General features: G+C 41.2%; 1 protein-coding gene across 1 annotated transcript in view; it reads left to right on the plus strand.

The window, feature by feature from the left end:
• Window positions 1-346: 346 nt before the first annotated feature.
• chst8 (carbohydrate (N-acetylgalactosamine 4-0) sulfotransferase 8) overlaps window positions 347-19,331 on the plus strand; it is a 128,765-nt gene continuing 109,780 nt past the window's right edge. Inside the window, exon 1 of the mRNA XM_008277655.1 lies at window positions 347-506. Coding sequence (XP_008275877.1) covers window positions 347-506 — 160 coding nt within the window. The remainder of the gene's footprint in view (window positions 507-19,331) is intronic.

Below are 19,331 nucleotides of genomic sequence, written 5' to 3' on the forward strand. Positions count from 1 at the left end.
CTTTTTACTGTTGCACTTCAGAATGGAGCTTGTTTGAATCATTTAACATCATGTTGGGTAGTTTAACTCGTCACATTTTGGAATATTTTTTCATGTTTTGTTTGTAAAATCAGATATTGATGCTATGAGGTGAAGTCGTGTAAAATGATGAAGCTCAGATTCTTCTTGAAGTACATTACTTGGTTAAATGTACTTAGTTGCTGGTCAAGCACGACAATTCACTGTATGGATCTGGTGCTGCAAAACTGACACTGAGATGGAAAACTCTGGAAAATCCTTATCTCATTTCCTACTTTCTTTGATTTTCCTCAGAACCTATTACATTAGTGTCTGACTGTGCTGCATCATGCTGTGGATGAAGTGGAAGATGATGATGGACTCCCTGCGTGGTCGGAGAAGGAGGCTGCCCTGTTCCCTTTGGTTCGTCCTGCTGTTCGCTGCCGGAGGTCTGGTTCTCTTCATCCACCAGCAGGATCTGTCAGAGATGGTCCAGCAACAAGGCCCAGGTTAGTCTCTACTTCCCTTAAAGCAGCGTAATGGTATAGCTTTGTGAAGGCTAGTGCTTCATTATTAACCCTCACACAGGACAGTTTTTTAATGTCTCTCAGCAGGCTTGTGAAGCAGTGCTCACTGCTTTCAGTTTTTTGGGATTTCAGCAAAAAATGCTGGGAAAAAAAAAAAACACTCACAACCAACACTGGAACGCTGTAGAAGTAACCACAAATGCAGCCGTAATCCGAGCAATAATCCACGGCTTTAACCACCACAGCCAGGAAGAGCAGTGGCAGTTATCATCCGACCAATAGGTGTGTGGTGTCAGAGATAATCCGTTTGAAAGCAGTAATGAGCAATATGAGCATAAAGTGTCACAGCATCCCTCCTTTCAGTTGTATTCGCTGTGTGGTTCTGGTTGACTGACAGTGTAGCGTAGCTGGACTGGAACAACGTGTTAACTCATCAGTGGTTCAGAAACAAACACAATCCATGAAATGATATAAACTGACTGTGGAAGCCTTTCAAAAATTAAGTTTGTTCGTTAGCGTCTGTCTGTATGGATACAGTACGGCTGAATAAATAATCAGGTAGATCTTTCAAATGCATAGGAACACGACATGTGCATCGTATTTGTTGATCATGCGGCTGTGTTAATGAGTTTGGCAACGGAATACGCTGACTTCATGATAATGATTTGCTCATTATTTGCTCTATGCATCTGCAAAAATTTCTGTCACAGGCTAACCAGAATTACAACACACACATATATACAGTATAGCCTTGTATGTTTTTGCAAAAATAATAATAATCTGGAACCGTAATGAACGCACACACTGCACTCATTAATGCACAGAAACACAAAAGCCAGAAAACACACAAATGCAAGCATACGCAGAAATACATAAGCACTCACACATAGGGGCTAATGCATGGATGGCCACGAGTAATGCGATATACACGTACGCACCTCAAGTCCTTCTGTACATATAAATAAACACAATGCAAACAGAGGAAGCACACACATGAATATATATATACGCATAAAAGCAATCATGCTGTCAGTGTAAAATACAGCACACGCCCTATATGTGCCTTCAGAAACATTAAAAATTAAACAAGAGGCTGTATGTTTGTTATATTATTTGTTGATTTAATCAGGGCACGTGGTGTAGAAAAGACTTGTTCCCCAGATACTGCCATTTTCATTTCAACTCGGAGGGCATGTGGTCAGTTTCCAATCCTCCTTCCAGGAGAAGGCCGGGCATTCAATTTCCAAATGAGTCAAACCTTTGTCCCTGTAAAGTGACCCAGTGTGCTTCCGCTGGGCACTCAGCATTAAGGGGATTGAGGTTTAAGCAGCCATGATGGACGGAGTGTCCTGATCGTGTAAAACTAAGCTGCTTCATGTCTCAGAAACAAGAGATCAGCTGCTTGCTTATGCACGTCTTTGGCTTGTACTACACTTTCAGCCAAATGAGAGCGGCTTCGGTTGCATGTGGACCGGCTCCTGACTTTTTTTACACAGACTTGTTTCCAGCAACCACCACCTTGCGAACCGATACCCAGCTAACATGAAAGGTCACCCCAAATTTGAAACGAGTAAACAAATTCAAATAAGGGCGGCGTAATGAGTTGTGAATGTGTTTGTGTTGATCAAAAATAATACGGGTAAACTGGCCAAGGAGGCACTTCGGAGACAAAATCATCACCAGAGAACCTCAGAGTCAGAGAAGCTGCAATCCACTGAGTATCTGCGCTATCATGTGTCAACAGCAATGTGAATCATTATGACTATGAGCAGTGTCACACTCCACTGCAATAAGAGCCACTTAGCCAGAGTGGAATCTCTCCAACCCTCTATTCCCCTGATTGTCAGATGCTTTCAGGCGCAGTGTCAGGTAAAAAAAAAAAAAAAAAGGCCATTCACAATGACACAAACACAAGCAGGACACACACAGAAGCCCATATGCAAGTCGAACATTATGTACAAACACACAAACCTTAACAACTAGTGTTTAATATTCATGACAAATATCAGACCTGTAAGAGCTTGTAAGAAGCTGGTTCATGCAGTCAAGGACTACAGGAGCTCGATGCAAAATCAGTGATGAAAGTCCAACATTAACTCACAAAAGTTATGTCTCTGTATAACTCAACAGCATTCTGTCTTGTGTTTTGAAAGATGCATATTCCCTCTCTGAAAGGTATTATGTGGTAGGAAGTGTTTCCAGTTTCAAAGAGCCACTTAGGACTTTCCCCCAGGAGACCAGGGTTTGCATCCCTTTCTGGGTTACCAGGGTGATGAGTGCTGCCTTATCTCATCTAGTACGATTAGCTGGTTGAAAAGGAATAACAGTAAAGCAATAAAATAAATAGAAAACAGCGCAAATGAACATAATCTCAATTAAAAAATTCAGAAGAAACTGGAAAGTCTCACAAACTGACGAACAAGTGGGCTGAATGACTTTAATGGAGCAACACTTGTCTATAAAAGCACAGGGTAGTGTTACCGGGTGATTTTAACCCCCAATCTCATTTTATTCTTTTCAAAATAATAATAATTTGCATTTTACATTTAACAAGCTCTTTTATAAAATGGCATTTTGTGTGTTTGCATACATTTGCTCTATGGTGTATTCTATCAATAATTCAGTTATTTTCACTTAAAAGAGCAACTCTGTTTTGTTTTTTTACTTAATTTTTTATAGTTTTCCTCATAATTTCAGCCACAATAATGCGAAACAGTTTTTAATTTTTTTTTTAAAACCTCTGACATCTGGAAGACTAAAACAAAGCCAAAGCTTGAGTTCCAGATTTCCTTTTATTTTTGTGGAAGAAAAACAAAATTGGTTCCTCATCCCGAAAAACAAGAAGAAAATTCACACGCAAATAGCAAATATGGCAAGACAAAGATGAGCTGTGGCAGATATTTACAGCAGGGTTAGGGTAGTCATTGTACTGCTGAGTTAGGCTAATGCTGGCTTTGTTTGGGACCTGTGTGATAGTCTGCCTGCTTGTGCTGCCAGCTGCAACATTCATCCAGCAACACCATCTGATGTCATTTAAATCACATATATACAGTAGATATATATTGTAATTCTGGTGGATTAAGCCCCTCAGCAGCCTCAGAGCTGCCACCTCTGCCTATTTTACTCCTTCAGCTACAGTGGCACTTATTCCTGTTACCTTGTGGGTAAAAGACAGCTCAGTTGTGCATAAAAGAGCTTACTGGTATCGTAGTGTCAACTCATACGGTGCTGCACACAGCGTTTCATCTCTTTACTACATGTGAGTGAGCAATGGACTTTAATTTAGCTTTACATGCTGTCTTTTGAACAGCTGTCTGGAGGAATAACGCCTCGCCAGCTGACATCGCAATCTGACAGGTACTCACACACCTGAAGTCAAACTTATCAGGCGACAACATAATTTGATCCAAGTCATGTTTGTGTGTATTATTTGGAGTTTTTCTCAGTTTGTAAATGAAAATAGAATAGAATAGAAAAGAATAGAATAGCCACTTTATTGTCAAACAGAATATGCACTAGTTGGTGCACAGTTTGGCTGAAATTTAGATGCAAAAGCTCGCCATCGGACGAGTGAATAACAAAACAAAAATTATTAGAAATAAAAGCAGTTACGATATGTACAGCCATCCATTATCTATACACTGCTTAGTCCTCACTAGGGTTGCAGGGGCTGGAGCCTATCCCTGCAGAGGACACCCTGGACAAGTCGCCAGTCTATCACAGGGCTTAGAGACAGACAACCAGGCACACTCACGTTTACACCTACGGACAATTTAGAATCACCAATTAACCTCTACATGTTTTTTGGACTGTGGGAGGAAGCTGGAGAACCCGTGGAGAACCCACGCTGCACGGGGAGAACATGCAAACTCCACGCAGAAAGATCCCAGGCGTCCTCACCAGGACCAATATGTACATCCATCCATTATCTATACACTGCTTAATCCTCACTAGGGTCGTGGGGGGGCTGGAGTCTATCCCAGCCGACTTAGGGCGAAGGCAGGGGACACCCTGGACAGATCACCAGTCCATCGCAGGGCCAATAACATGTAAATAAAAATAAAAAATACATATATATCTATATATATGTGTGTGTTGCTCTTGTTTTACATTGTACTTATCATTTATTAGGCTTTTTAAAAACCAGGACCTGACTACCAATTTCATGTAAATGTGAGCTGGCATGACAATAAAAGTTCCTTGAATCCTTGAATACACATACGCACCGGCATACATCAACATCCGCACACAGTATTGCACTAAAAACAAACTCATAAACTGAAAAATGTGTGTCCATCTGACATTTTGTGCTGATTTCTTATCAAACATTTGTTCAAGAACTGTGACATATTTAGACAGATTGGTGTAAGAAAGTATAAGGAAGTGCATTTTTAAAAAAAAATACAGTGCTGCCTGAAAGCCACGAAGCAGAAGAAGCAGGTGTTTGATATGACATCCTCCAGTGGCACTTCAGGGAATCATTCCACAACTTCACCTTGAAGCCAATACTTCAGTGGTTGGAAGGAAACTCTACACATGTTCACCACCTGCTGAACACTGCAGTAAGCAGACATTTGGAATACACAAAAAAAAAACAAAAAAAAAAAAAACATGCCACTGTTTGGAAATACTCAGCCTTTCTCTTGCAGCTCTTCCCTCTACTCTGTGTTTTAAGTCCCTCCCACCAGACAAACAGGCGCTAGAAATACTTAAGAGAGTCAAACTGAAAATCAACATTCATTTGTGGCTTCAGCCAGCATTCAAACTCCACTCTCCCAAGTGAAAGTCCATCTAACTCACTGTGCTGCCACATCCTGTTCTAATCATGGACTCTGCTGCCCTTTACACAGTCTCATGTAACTGATAAAATGCTCCGTCACTGGTTGAAATCTCCTGTCTGGGGCAAAAGCCTGAAAACAAAGCCAAGAGGAGGTGTTGAAGTTTACTTTCTTCTGACACTGCTTCAGTTACAATATGCTGAAAGATCAAGGTGGGATTTTTGCCCAATGACGCCAAATAGTGCTGCCTGCCCAGCTTTAAGAACAACAATGTCGTCTTTACCAACAAAGACAACACGCTCGAGTATCACTAAAACATCAGGGACAGTGGAAACAAATGCCTCTTTACCAATAAACAATGTGGGATCCATTAGATTATTAGCAAAGATTCTATCTCAGTTCAGATGTAGATAAAGTCCATGCTGATGTTCCCTCAGAGCATTGTAATGAAGAGGTTTTTGTGTCCGTGCTGTAAATGGTAATATGTCTCAGGCAAGGTCTTGGTGAAGGCATTAAATGGAGTTTCATTTGCTTGGTTCAAGATCTGTGGAGACACTGGATAAAGCAGAATAAAGCTGATTAGCATATCTTTAAACATTTACTGCATCAGTACTAAAATTATAAAGCAGAGATGAATTAGCATAGGCTCGCTATCGGGATCGTAACAAAGCTGTCCTGAGAGCCGCAATGCAACACTCTCAAACCACGCGAGGTGTTGAGACGTCTTCATCAACGGATTGGACGGCATTGTTAACTATTTTAATGTGACTGAATGCTAACAAGAGATAGCCACGTTTCTTTAACCCACCAGAACCTAAAGCGAGATATGCTGGCAACTTGTGTTTAGGTCTTATGGGTTAATGACTTCTCCCACTTTTCATTAGCCGCCATTTTTCAAAGCCACAGTAAATGTCTTATGATATGTTTTGCTGCCTAAGCACATCCTTTTATCTCGTCTACTGTATCGCTACTTGGATATTGAAGTAAGAATTTCACTTTACTAAATCATGCATGAGAGTCTGTGTGCTGTATACAGAACACAGTGGCAACACAGTCTTCCCAGCCCCCTCGCTGAAGCACAATGAGCAAGCAGTATCTTTGCCTTAAGCTATGGTGCTTCACCCTAGCAGAAGCTCATATCTAATAGAGCCGAGTTATAATACATTGGGTGTCAGCTTTTATCTGCCTCCCCCTCCTTCTCCACCTCTTTATTTGGCTTGCAGTGGACTTGGGAGCTTTGTATCCTATGGTTTAGATGGCTCGCACAGTGGTAGTTGAGAAAAGTGCACTTTAAAAGACAACAGTCACCCCGTGGTCTCTCCCAAGTAATTGTTTAAGGACAATTGGTGGAAGAACCGCCAGTTTCTCAGGGAGACACCTGAAGAGCTAGCAGTTCAGATAAATTGCCTGCACAAATTTACACCTTTGGGCATTTTTCAGATGAGTGTGGCAGAGAGGACCAACTGCTGGAGTGGAAGGTCGGCATGTGTGTCACCTCACAGACCTCAACACAGAGCGATCCATAAATGGAGGAGAGGAGAAGTTGATGCTGCATTGCATGTGTGTCAGTGAAAAACTTACTAGCAGGCAAGCACCTGGCTCTCAGTGAAACTGATAACGCTGCTGAAGTCCTTTTGGTAGGAGGAGGCTACATTAAGGCAGTTTTACATTTCTAAAGCTGGTCTTATAATACATGCAAAATATAACTCTTATTCATTTACTCTAAACTAGTGTAAACACGAGGATAATTAAGGGTACTTGGACTTGGACTGTATTAAAAAGATTTTCAAATGCAAACCTCACCAACTCACAATTTCGTTTGTTAAAAAGAAATGCCTGCAGGCATAAACACGACTTGAACAAGTGTGACATGGTAAAAAAAATTGAATTTCTTGCTTTTCATGAACAACTGTTTTGTGTTTATTTTTTCCGACATGTGTTCCGTATTCGCAGACTGAATATGTCATTAAACAGCAGCGCTTTGACCGCAGTAGCTTGTCACAACATATTTGTTTATAGGGAATAAACAGTTTGATATTTTGATGGCTCTGAGATTTAAAAGAATTAGCCACTTGTAATTAAAGAAATTAATTTTGCTTGCTTTTTCACTGGTGTCTATGTTGTTACATCCATCAGCTTCCAGCTGCAGCATGTAGGGATCAACATTTTGGAACACTGATCAACTGTAACACTTGCAAATATTGCATAGGCCATACAACAATGAACGAAAACATCTGTTAGTGGAAGCCCAGCCAAAACTAAGATTTAGTTGCTGAGAATGACTAAAGATTCCAGACATGTGTGACTACAGCATTTACACAACACAGCACTACTAATCAGTATTAACAGTTATGATGTTTTAGATGTACATACATACAAGATGTGAAACGGCACCAGACTCTGCAGTTTCCTTCAGCTCTGTGTGAGTGTTTAAACTTCTTTCCAGTTTGTTGTTTGCTTCTTCAAACCTCCAACTTAACTGAGTTTGCTAACTCCCATTGTCCCATAGTGTTGTTTTTAGGCTGAAGCAGACAATTGTTGTGAGCGAAAAAGCTATAACCACCCACTCTGTGCTACCTGCACAGCCCCGAATGCGAGTCAGACACTGCAAGTCGCTTGTTGTTGAGCACAGTGACTCATTTAGAAACTAAAGAGTCAGATATTTTCCCAGGAGCTGGTGACGAGGTGGTAAAAAAATCTGTTGCTGAAGGCTTCAGGTTACTCTTTCTTGCCGTGACTGAGTTTATACGATTCACTCGGTGGCCAGGGTGGATGTTAAAAACTTCTTCTAGCAGAAAAGATGTCATCAATACCTTTGATTTTGCTACATACCGAGTGGCTGACGTCTACTGTAACTGAGTGGGATGCTGGTAAAGGCCAAGGTTTGAAAATGTCAGTCTCCACCGGCTGCTATTTCATGAGTGAAGTTAAAACAGTTCTTTCCTTTGAATGCCATGATAAATTTAAGTCTATGATACAGCCCAGTCACGTCAACTACTTCTACTAAGAATATAAAGTAGAAGTAAAAGGTCCGTATTTAGTGATGCAACATTTCGGCAGAATGCCATACAGTAAGCTGGCAGCTGCAGAGGAAGCAAAGTGTTCAGTGAAACTGTGAAGTAATGTTTCCTCGAGAAGTTCTGATAAATGTTAGGAGACAAGCAGACAAAACATTGCAAATGCAGGAGGTTAACACTTGGGAGATACTGCACTGGGGAAAGCATAAAGGCAGAGGAGGAAAAGTGATGAAGACAAACAACATCTTTAGATGCACACAGACTGGTTGTTTTGGTTGTGATCATGTCAAGTGCACTCTGTAATATCATACTTTGTTGCATTCAGGTCATTTAGGGTAAAATAAATGACAATGAGGAGTTAATCTGGCTGTCCACTGGTGGCCGACTCAGACTCCCCAGTCCTCCCTCTGAGTCCACATGGAGCCTGCCAGGGACCAGGCATATTGTTTCACGCTCGAAGGAAAAATTTGATCTCTCTGTCAGAGGTCCAGTAATCCCTTAAGCCTTGTCTGTTTGCATAGTCCAATTTAGCTGTCTCTTAATGTAATTAAATTGTGCTGATGACCCTTTAGAACAGTAGAACTGCACTGTGCATGTAAACAAATCCACCAGTGGATGTGGAAAAAGCTCAGTGTTATTTTACCCTGCTTTTCCATTCTTTCATGTGTGTGTGCACAAAGCTACTTTAACAAAGCCTGTTTGTGTTGTGCTGGCAATAACCCCCCCTCCATTCCTCCCAAAGCAGGAAGATTGAAAAGCATTGGAAAGCAATACTTGGCAAAGCTAACTCTATCACAGTGCTTTTACACAACCTTAAGTACAGTACTTCCCCCATGAAAACAACGGGTATTCTGTCTCTAGAGCACCAGTATGACAACATACCTTAATTGGAATGTTAAAGCAGTGCAAGCCAAGCTTTGCCATCCTGCTCAGTGTTGGGATCACATGACATCCAACGTGGGGCATGGGTATCCAAGCAACTATTAAAGCAACCACTGTTCCCACATTCAGGTCTGCCTTTTCCTGTTCACCTCAGGGAGCAGAGGAAACCTTACTGGGGGGCCTCTGGGATATCCTGAAAAGGAAAAATAGAAAAAAAACAGACTATTTTCATGCATGGGTATCAGGTGCCTGCATCTCCGTCTCTCGAGCCTCTTCCAAACCTGGGTCACGTCAATTGGATTTAAAATGGAGCTGCTCAGAGGCAACTGCAAGGTCATGTGGTTTTTCCATTAACATTAATGCCCAGGGTTATGCCAGGGGAGCCTTGCAACATAATCTGTTTTCCTTGCCATCTGATCCTGCTCACCAGTGGCTTCTGTATGCCAATCTATACAAAAAGATTTTATTTTCCACATCCCCGCTCCAGCAGAGGTCAGTGTGAAAAATATATAACTCTGTAAACTGCAGACAAATATTAGACACTTATATATAGCTTATAAGAAATAATTGTAGCTAAAACTATTTTACATAAACTGTAAAAAAACAAGCAAAAAACAATAGGTTGAAAACCGACAATTAAGGGGGAAAACTGGAACATGAGTTTTTCAGTCTATCTGTTCCACTGTGTGATACATGATGTACAACCACACATCACACTGCTGCAGAGCTCTCTACTGAACTGTCCGTTGAACCTCACTTTCAAAAGTAAAAATCCCTTGTTCTATCCAGAAAACCATGAAATATGGAACAGAAACCCGAAAGAAGCCATACGGTACGAGAGGAGAGACAAGAGAACGAGAGGGAGGACATTGATTGAAATAAGAAAAGGAAAAGCATATGCTGTGATCTTTCTTTCAACTCAGCGGAGTTGAAGATGCATCTTTTGAGCCACTGACAAGCAGACAGGGTTAGGCCCCCTACGGAGCAGCAGAGCATGGCTTGGCTGTCCTGCTGTTGATGGTGGAGCTTTAAGGTTGTCCTTTTCCATAATACCATGCTGGGTGACATTAGGAACTCCAAAGGAAATAAAACAGAATGAGGCTAGAACACCAGGTGGATCCAACAGTGAGGCTGATTTTTGAAAATGTCTTTGAAGACAGTAATCACAGCCGTTGCCTCTTGATGCTGTCAGTCATGCTATGTCACTGCAAGAACTGAGGCTCTCTGTGGCTGTGAGCACAGAAGGGTGCATCTGTAGGAAGGCAGCTTCAGATTCATATAGACGGATGGAAAATCATAAATAGAGCTACAAACCAGGCGTTTTCCAAGTGCCTCTAACTGTCTCTGTAAAGATGAAGTTCATTGTGATAATTATGCTCCTACATTTTTGGATTGTTTTGAAGGATAGATTCAGTCTGGTTTATAATGGAACCCACGTACAATAGCAACACAAGCAACAACAACAAAAAATCCAAAAGATGTGAAGATATGTGTGTCTGTTTCCTCGTTTGGTATTGAATACATATCAGTTACAGTTTCAGCCTTTGTGTTTTCACTAACTGGAGGCATCGAAAGGCCAACTGAGACACAGTTGGCAGGACACCTCTCCTGAACAATGCATGCATTGTGGCCATGTTCCTCTGCAACTATTACCAACTGGTCAGCCTCAGCAGTATGCAGCCAGGCTGACAGTGATTAAGCTCAGTGCTTGGCTTCTGGCTCACTATGACATTGTCCTTGCTGCCAGAGTCCTGATAGATTGTGTTTGTTCATTATTGTAATGTAGATGAAGAGCTGGCCATATTTTAAGACAAATTTATACATCAACGCAGAAAATTTGAAAGAGCTCACATCTTTCGTCGGTACTATATCTTAATCTTTCAAACAGGGGCAGAGCTAAGGGGTGGCCTGGGGTGGCCACAGAATAAAGTCTGGTCATCTCACACAACCAGGAGTGAAGCCTGTTACAGGGCGGCACATGTACTCATAGAACTGGAGCTACATCCAGTAACAAGTGAAGAGTTCATTTGCAAAAACAGATAACTCCATTTTTGTACATTTTCAGAAAACTTATTTTTTTGTTGTTTGCTTGAGATAATATCAGTCAAACTGAAGTTGAGTGGATGTGACTCAGTAGACATGACAAAAATAGAGATAACTTAAGTTTGATTGATATTGTCTCAGGTAGACGATGGAAAAATGGGTTTTCTGAAGGTTTGTGAAGACGGAGTTTTCTGTTTTTGCAAATGAACTCTTCAAGTATGTTTCTGGCAGAACATTTTTGCAGAACCATTTCTCTGCAGCCATTTCCCCACAATGATGCATTGTAGCAGCACCCCAAGAATTTCTGACCAACCAGAAAATGTTTACACTGATTTTATTTTTCAAATGTAAATTATTCATAAATGTTTGTATTATTTAATGTTTGTATGATTTAGGTTTAGCTCTGGTAATGGATGAACAAACTGTACAACTTGTACAAACTCTTAAAGACTGTAAGGATGAAGCCTACTTTAAAGAACTGTGAAAATAAACGACTTAACAATGACGACTGACCCAGAACCTGCAGCCAAAAGATAGAAAGAAAAAGCTGCATGGACAACGTGTGATGTCTCATCTAGGTGGGTGTCCTCAACAGAAAAAGAATAGTTTTAACATAAGTCTGACATGTAATTTTTAATTGTAATAATCTTGTGAGCTTTATCAGCAGAGCATGACTTAGGCAACAGATTTGAATCAATTGAGGGTTGCATTAAAAAAATGGGTTCTGAAGCTTTATATGAGCTCTCATGTACTTCTACATGACAGTGTCACCCGCAAAAGCGAATGATAAGTGTGAGCGACCAAAATAATATTATGACTTACATCAAAATAAGTTTAAAGGAAATTAACAAGACATTGTGCCGCTCCAGTGTGAGTAATGCTCTCAGCCTGGCCACCGCTATAAAAACTGTCTGGCTCCGCTTTTAAATATTTATATGTTCAATTTTATAATCTGGTTAACAATGATCAGTCTGCATTATGTATAAATATTTATATTAATGCAGACATGGAGGGCCTGTACTAGCAAGAAAAAATAAATAAATCTTGCCTGCTCTAATATGCAGTGTCTTGTTTCCCAATACTCATATTATATCCCTTTTTTAGGAAGTTGATGTAAGTCACAAAAATCTCCAAACTGTGTATTTTAAGTTTCAGTTACCGCACAGGTTGTTCACTCTATAATGTCTAGATTTCCCCTGGTCTAAGCCCTGCTTCAGACAGACTGCTTCAGTGTCTGAGCTGCTGCTGCTGGCCAGACCCCTTTCAGGATGAGGGCTACACCTCACTCTGCACAGGAAGAGTTCATTTGCAAAAACAGATCACTCCATTTCTGTACATTTTCAGAAAACGTATTTTTTTTGTTGTTTGCTTGAGATAATATCAGTCAAACTGAAGTTGAGTGGATTTAATTCAGTAGAAATGACAAAAATAGAGATAACTTAAGTTTGATTGATGTTGTCTCAAGTGGACGACGGAAAAGTGGGTTTTCTGAAGGTTTGTGAAGATGGAGTTATCTGTTTTTGCAAATGAACTCTTCAACAAACTCTAATGAGAGGCCCGATCTCCACACTCACAAACTCATGGACTTCAGGTTCAGCTTCAGGCTTTCTTACTGTTAAATTGTCAAGTGCATAGTGGCTCTGATGTGGACTTTTCATTGCTGTGATGCACCCTGTCTGTGAGTTCGCATATCTGCAGCCTTTCCGGGGGGACTTCCCCATAGTTCATAACAAAATTGGTGACATTTAAGTGTGGTTGATCTGCCTCACAGACCAAGCATGCATGGCCTATGAAAGAAATCTGCTCGACAGCATCTGCTTGCTCGCTGTTTTGGTTAATTTAGCCATACGTCTGCACTGGATTTACAAATGTTGGTGGCATTCCTGTCTTTTGATAGTTTGTTAAAATAACTGTAATGTCACAAACAGGGAGTGATCAACTGAGCAGCGGATCTAACAGCAGTGTGTCCAGGGGTTAGTTTGGGATTTGTGAGGCAGGTGAACCTTTGGCCCCTGAAGTCAGGGCTCACAGACTGTACTATAGACAGAGTTCAGGACTGTTTAGACTGTTTTTAATTTTTTTTGTTGTACTCTGTGTATGATGACAATAAAAAGCATTCTATTCTATTCTATTCTATTCTATTCTATTCTATTCTATTCTATTCTGTTTCTTAGTTAGGTTCTGTTTCTGGAAACGGATGTCACAACTATATTTTCTTCTTTTTTGTAATCAAGTTTTATCAGAGTAAATCTATCTCTCTAAAACGATTCTCATTTTATTTAATTATTTTACTTTGTCTACTTTTTAGTTTATACTTTATAAAACACCCCAGGCCTGTATTCAAACACATTTGCAGACATCAATTTTTAATGTCTGTTGTTCCAAAATTACAAAAATTAATCAAAAATTACATCAAATTATTATTTACATTCTTGGTTTAGAAAACACCGACATTCCTGCAATACATAAAAATACACATATATTTATACTGATCTAATAAAAGTATGCTGTATAATAAACTCTTGCTTTTTAGACAAGAAGTAGAGCAGTTCATCCTCGCAGTAATGCAGTCCTGTAAATATTGTTGTAAAGTTGCAAAACTGAAAACTTCATGTAATTATCCATTCAATACCCCTGGAGAAAACATCTTGATTTCCCAGAGGAAACAACACTTGGACTTATCCTGTCCAAGATTCATCCTGAACATGGCTGCTGTGTTCCCAGTAATTTCACTGTAGAAACTGGGACTCTGTGCCACAGCTCAGCTGTTTGCGGTGCAGAAAAGCGTTTAGGTTAATAAGGCTATGTCCAATCACAGTGACACGTCAGAAGGTGTAAATATTTAATGAAGTTACCGCTGCTGTGCTACCTGCATAAATTGAGGCACAGCCTCCCTTTTAGTTTGCAGACAACATGGATCCTGCTGCTGTGTGATGCTACGGATGTTTGATGAAGTCATAGAAAGAAAGGTGACATTCTGCGCTCAGCGCCAGCCGGAGTCTGACAGCAGATTTCAAGATCTGCATGTGAGCTGGTAGTGCTGTACAACTAAAGGAGACTTGGCGTGATCTGGCTCAGTTCTGGTGTCCTGCAGCCCAGTTGAACCCCTGAGTGTGTCTCAGTCCTCCTTTTTATACGATTTTAAGCCCTTACTAACTCACACACTCAAGCAGTAAAGCTGTGACGTCAGTAAAGTCTGTGAGAGTTTAGAGCTGAAGCCAATGGGTGGAGATTGGGACTGGGGCCGTGAGTGGTGGAGAGGAGCCCAGGGGATCTGGGGTGGTGCTTGCACTTCCTGATCTATGGATAAGACAAGAAAACATATTTCTCAGGACTCTAGACACACAGGGACACGTAATTATGGTCAAAAATAATGGAAAAGAGATTTTCCATAATATGGCCTCCTTTTCCTTTACTGGCAGTGCTGCCATGTTGCAGGCAGCCAATGATACAGGTTCACCAAATGCTTCTTTTCACCTTGATATCTTCTTAATCCTTAAGACAGCAGCCTGGAGTGTAATCTGTCCACTTAACAATGTCCCCGGTTTGCTGCTAACGCCTGCTGTTGACAGAGCATAAATGCAGAATGAGGTGATGTGTCAGCTATTGTCAAGAGACGACTGTTGTAAAGTGTCAGGCACAAAACATAAATTAAAATCTGAGCTTCATTTGTTCTTGTAACAATAGATACTGTGTCATATTTTTCTTCCCCCATACGACATAAACATACGGATAAGCTATGAAGTGAGCTTGTCATACAGGTAAATCCTCCACCGCTTGATTTTACCCGTTTTCTTTAATATGCAGTGACGGCAGTGTTTACTTGAGTCTATGGCATATAGGACCGAACCAATCATCTCTACAGGCCTAAGTGTTGGAGGGAACATTTAATCTCCTCTGAGAGTTGGTGATGATACCATCTACTCCGCTCCCTGCCTGCTGTCTGACAGAATAAAACTTTGTCTGTAGAATTAATTTCATCAGACAACACCGATGCGTTGCATAAGCAGTGTGTTTTTTCTAATGTCACTGTCTCCGTATGAGTCTGTTCATATCAAACACAATGTTCCTGTCAGAAAGCTCGTCTTCACCACTGCAGACACATCAGAAAAGCAGAAAGCCTTTCCTAAAGTATTCGCAACCAAAAAAAAAAGTGTATAAGTTTGAGCTTTGTAGCCATCTTCCAGTAGGCTGCGAACGCTGTAGACAGGAAGAGACATACAAAGAGAGAGTGGGAGGAGAGACGGAGGTTATATAACCACTAGCGCTCACCAAAGAGACATCTTGCGGCTTCAAAAGCAAAGCAGTGATAATAAATGCCAATGTTCAAGGTTGCCTAAGTTATCATCCACTCGGTAACGGGAGATTATGCAAGATGGGTTATTGTTAGCACAGCCAAACTCTATATTTTATTATTCCTTAAACAAGTCAATTAATAATATGACTGACTCTCTCTCAATCATAACAATGAGACATCCAAGGCTTCAATCTGGTATTAAAAGATATAATCTGCTCCCATGTTGAGGGAACTTGAAGAAGTTTTATCTATGCTTACCTGTGACCATTTTTTCACAGTATCTTTTCACAGATGAATGGCTTTCAGATTTTGCAGCAAAATATTTGAGCCACAAAAATAAACATTGCATGGAATAGACTGCGGTGCAAAAGCCGGATGTCCAGCCACCATATCAAGGTCAAAAAGCACCATAAGAAATTTGATGCTTTCTTGATGGAACCTTGGCCTCTGAAAGCCGAGGCTTCAGATAAAACATTTAGTCTCCACACTCTCTCTGGGTAGTTTGTTTCTCTGTGGCATGAAGTTTTTGCAGTAACTTTAGCCAAGGAAAAGCCTTCTTCTCAACACTATCTCTAAGAGCTATTGTAAAAAGCCATGCCTTTCTCCACCCCTATTACGGTCATGGATATTATTCTGAGAGGGATTCCACATGATTGTTCCCAGAGGACAAGTCGTGCCTCAGGAGCAGTGATCCGTCCCCGCAGACTGAAGCCAGCGTACCCATTATCAAATCAGACTTGAACCCATCCCCTGTCTGCCAGGGAGACATGTTGAATGGATATCATTGTGCACGGCTGAGGCTTCCATCACTGTAATCCTTCTACAAAGTGCAGGCCCTCTTAGAGAAAGATGAAAAGACTGGAGGAGAGAGTGGCCTATTCACCATGTGTGTCACTGCAGAGGGCACAAGGAGGGAAGTCGGTGGAATCAGTGGCCTGAGCCGGTGACTCCTCAGCCCTCCCCCAGCCACGAAAAGAACAAAAGATTAAGCCCTCCTGCTATCCAAAGTGATAACAAGCTGTCAACTTCTAAAATGTAATCTGCTGACTCCGGGAGGAAGTGGTGGTGTCAGTGGAGTGGGCCGCCAGCTGATGCTTATCACCTGAATGGCATACCATTGATGGAAAGAGCTGTGGCCCCGCTGACAGACACATAAAAGCCACCTCGGTCTGCCACCAAACAAAGAAGCCTGCACGAGCAAAGGAATCCATACTGAGCCAATTTTCGACATATTTATATACGTATATCCCCTCTAGACCTCCTCTCTCTCCCTGATATGGGCCACAAAGAAAAGGTGATGGGAATTATAAATGACATGAATAGTCGCCAATAGACTGGGGATAATAAGGAATTGCCCCTGACAATGCTGACAAGTGATGGGAGGTTCCCCTCTGTCAACTTGTCTCTCGAGCCTCTCCACTCCGTCTTGGCAAAGATTGTTAAATGTAAAAGCCATATTGCTGCCAACACTAAGTCCTAATGCACACTTCAGTGGGCCGTAAGGCTGTGATATGGGAGCTGTCACCAGGCTGCAGCCAGTAAATCAATCCAAGCTGGGCATTATCCAGCCTTTTAACAAGGGGATTGCCATACAGCTAATTGCCCGCACCTAGTGTATCTTTCTGTCTCTCATCAACCTTATGCCCTCGCTCCCCCACTCTGTTTGTTTCTCCCAAATGTTACAACTCTAAAATTGCTTTTAAATTACCCAACGGAGCTGCCAGATGGCTAATAAAACATGCAGGGCCATCTTTGATCATATTAGCTATTAATATTGACAAGCCAGATTTTTTTTGTGTGTGCGTGTGTGTGTCAAATCTGTGTGGGGGTTGTGTCTCTAATAGGGTAAAGAATCTAATTTTCTGGTCCACACAAAAAGCCACTTACGATCTCAGTAGTTATGGCAGAGAGAAGGAATTAGTCACACAGGAGCTATTTCAGGCTGTTTACAATTTGATTTCAGACCAGTGCCGAGAAAGGGGGATGGGGGTCCCTGTGGATTTGGGGCTATTGATCTTGAAACACCAGTCATATGATAAGAAATAGATACTCTTAGGTTTCCGTACAGCTGAGTGAAAGAGTAATGACTTTGACCTGGTGCTATTTTGGATACCTTGGAGTCACTATGTGGAGGTTGGTTTGATGGAATTATCCAGAATACTCCTTGATAATAAGCTGACGTGATGACATTGTAAACATTTTACCGTCAGCTGATGGATCTGGCAGCACATGACTAAAAAAAATAAAAAAGTACAATATAAGAATCATCCATCCATTATCTATACACTGCTTAATCCTCAGTAGGGTCGCGGGGGGAGCTGGAGTCTATCCCAGCTGTCTGGGTTGCCAGTCTATCAGGGCTACGCTTAGAGACAGACAACCAAGCATACTCACATTCACACTACGGACAATTTAGAATCACCAATTAACCTCAACATGGTTTCAAACTCCATGCAGAAAGATCCTGGGTGTCCTCATTCTTCTAGCTGCGAGGCAACGGTGCTAACCACCGAGCCACCTTGCAGCCGGATATAAGAATCAGACTTCCATTTATGCATGAAATGAAGGATTTGAACAGGTTATAGCAACAAAATGAGGAGTTTACAGCCATGCAAGCAACTTTCTGATACTGGGCTAAGGCACAGTGGTGCTCTTATAGCGGAACTCATCCCTAAACACAGAAAATGGAGGAGAATCTTCAAACGGGTTGTGATAGGATCATAGTTTTCTAAATCTAACCACGTAGTTTTGGTACCTGAACTTAAATAAACGGCAAGTGAAAACCGAAAAGTACACAAGTGAAACCTCCCGTCTCCTGCATGACGGTCCTTTTGCAGACGTACGTATCCATCCTCCTCACATAGACTTTGTGGCTCTTTCAGACTCATAGCTTTCCTACTTTTTCTCACCTCTGTTGAGAAAATATAATATGTAGTTTCTCCAATTGTTGTTGAGGCATTTAACTCAAGTTAACAAACGCTTTGCAGTTGCACTAAAGAAAACTCAAGGGATTATTAAATCAAGATTACATGTCATTGTCATCAGAATCAGAAAGGCCAACCTCATGAAGGCACAAGAAGAAAACTCTAAGGCTCATTAAAGTCAGTAGGCTTCATCCCATCAAACGTCTGTAGAACATTTCATGGTAATTTATCTGATAGTTGTTGAGTTATTACTGATCAGCTGACTGACAGACCAACACCACCAGAGGCATGGTGTCAACCTGGCAACAATACACAGACACACATGATGACAATGACTGACTTACTTGTAGTTGTGGTCTAGTGTTGTTCCCTGTATGTAGAATATTTTCACTGCTTTGCGGTGTGACGCTATGCGGTCTGTGTTGTGATTACGGTGTTAGCCCTCCTTCCACTTTCATTTACTCTTACTGTCTGAGTAGTATTCACAACTGTTGTCTTGAGGTGTAATTCAGAAATCACTTTGGCTGATCAAACAGGGACAGTCGCTAGCAAATATCAGACACGATGAGCTTGGCCTTGGACAAAGAAGGCAATTTCCTGACTTTTTTTTTGCTTGGTTACCGGTCTGGTAATAAGTGTGTCTGTGCCGGCGGCTGATGTGAGTGAAGCCAAAGGGACAAAGAAAGGAAATAATGTGGACTGAAGATCCTGTTATTTGTCTTGTTTGATTATTTTTAAATTCCTTTTTAGGGGGTAAACTGACAGTGCAGTGATGCTTTTATTCACTCACTCCAGCTTCCACTTTAGACTGATGGAAGCGAAGATTCTGTCAATTCTCAATCTCAGAAAAATTGGGAAATGTAGTA

The sequence above is a fragment of the Stegastes partitus genome, unplaced genomic scaffold, assembly GCF_000690725.1.
Source record: "Stegastes partitus isolate 25-593 unplaced genomic scaffold, Stegastes_partitus-1.0.2 Scaffold104, whole genome shotgun sequence".
Classification (NCBI taxonomy): domain Eukaryota; kingdom Metazoa; phylum Chordata; class Actinopteri; family Pomacentridae; genus Stegastes; species Stegastes partitus.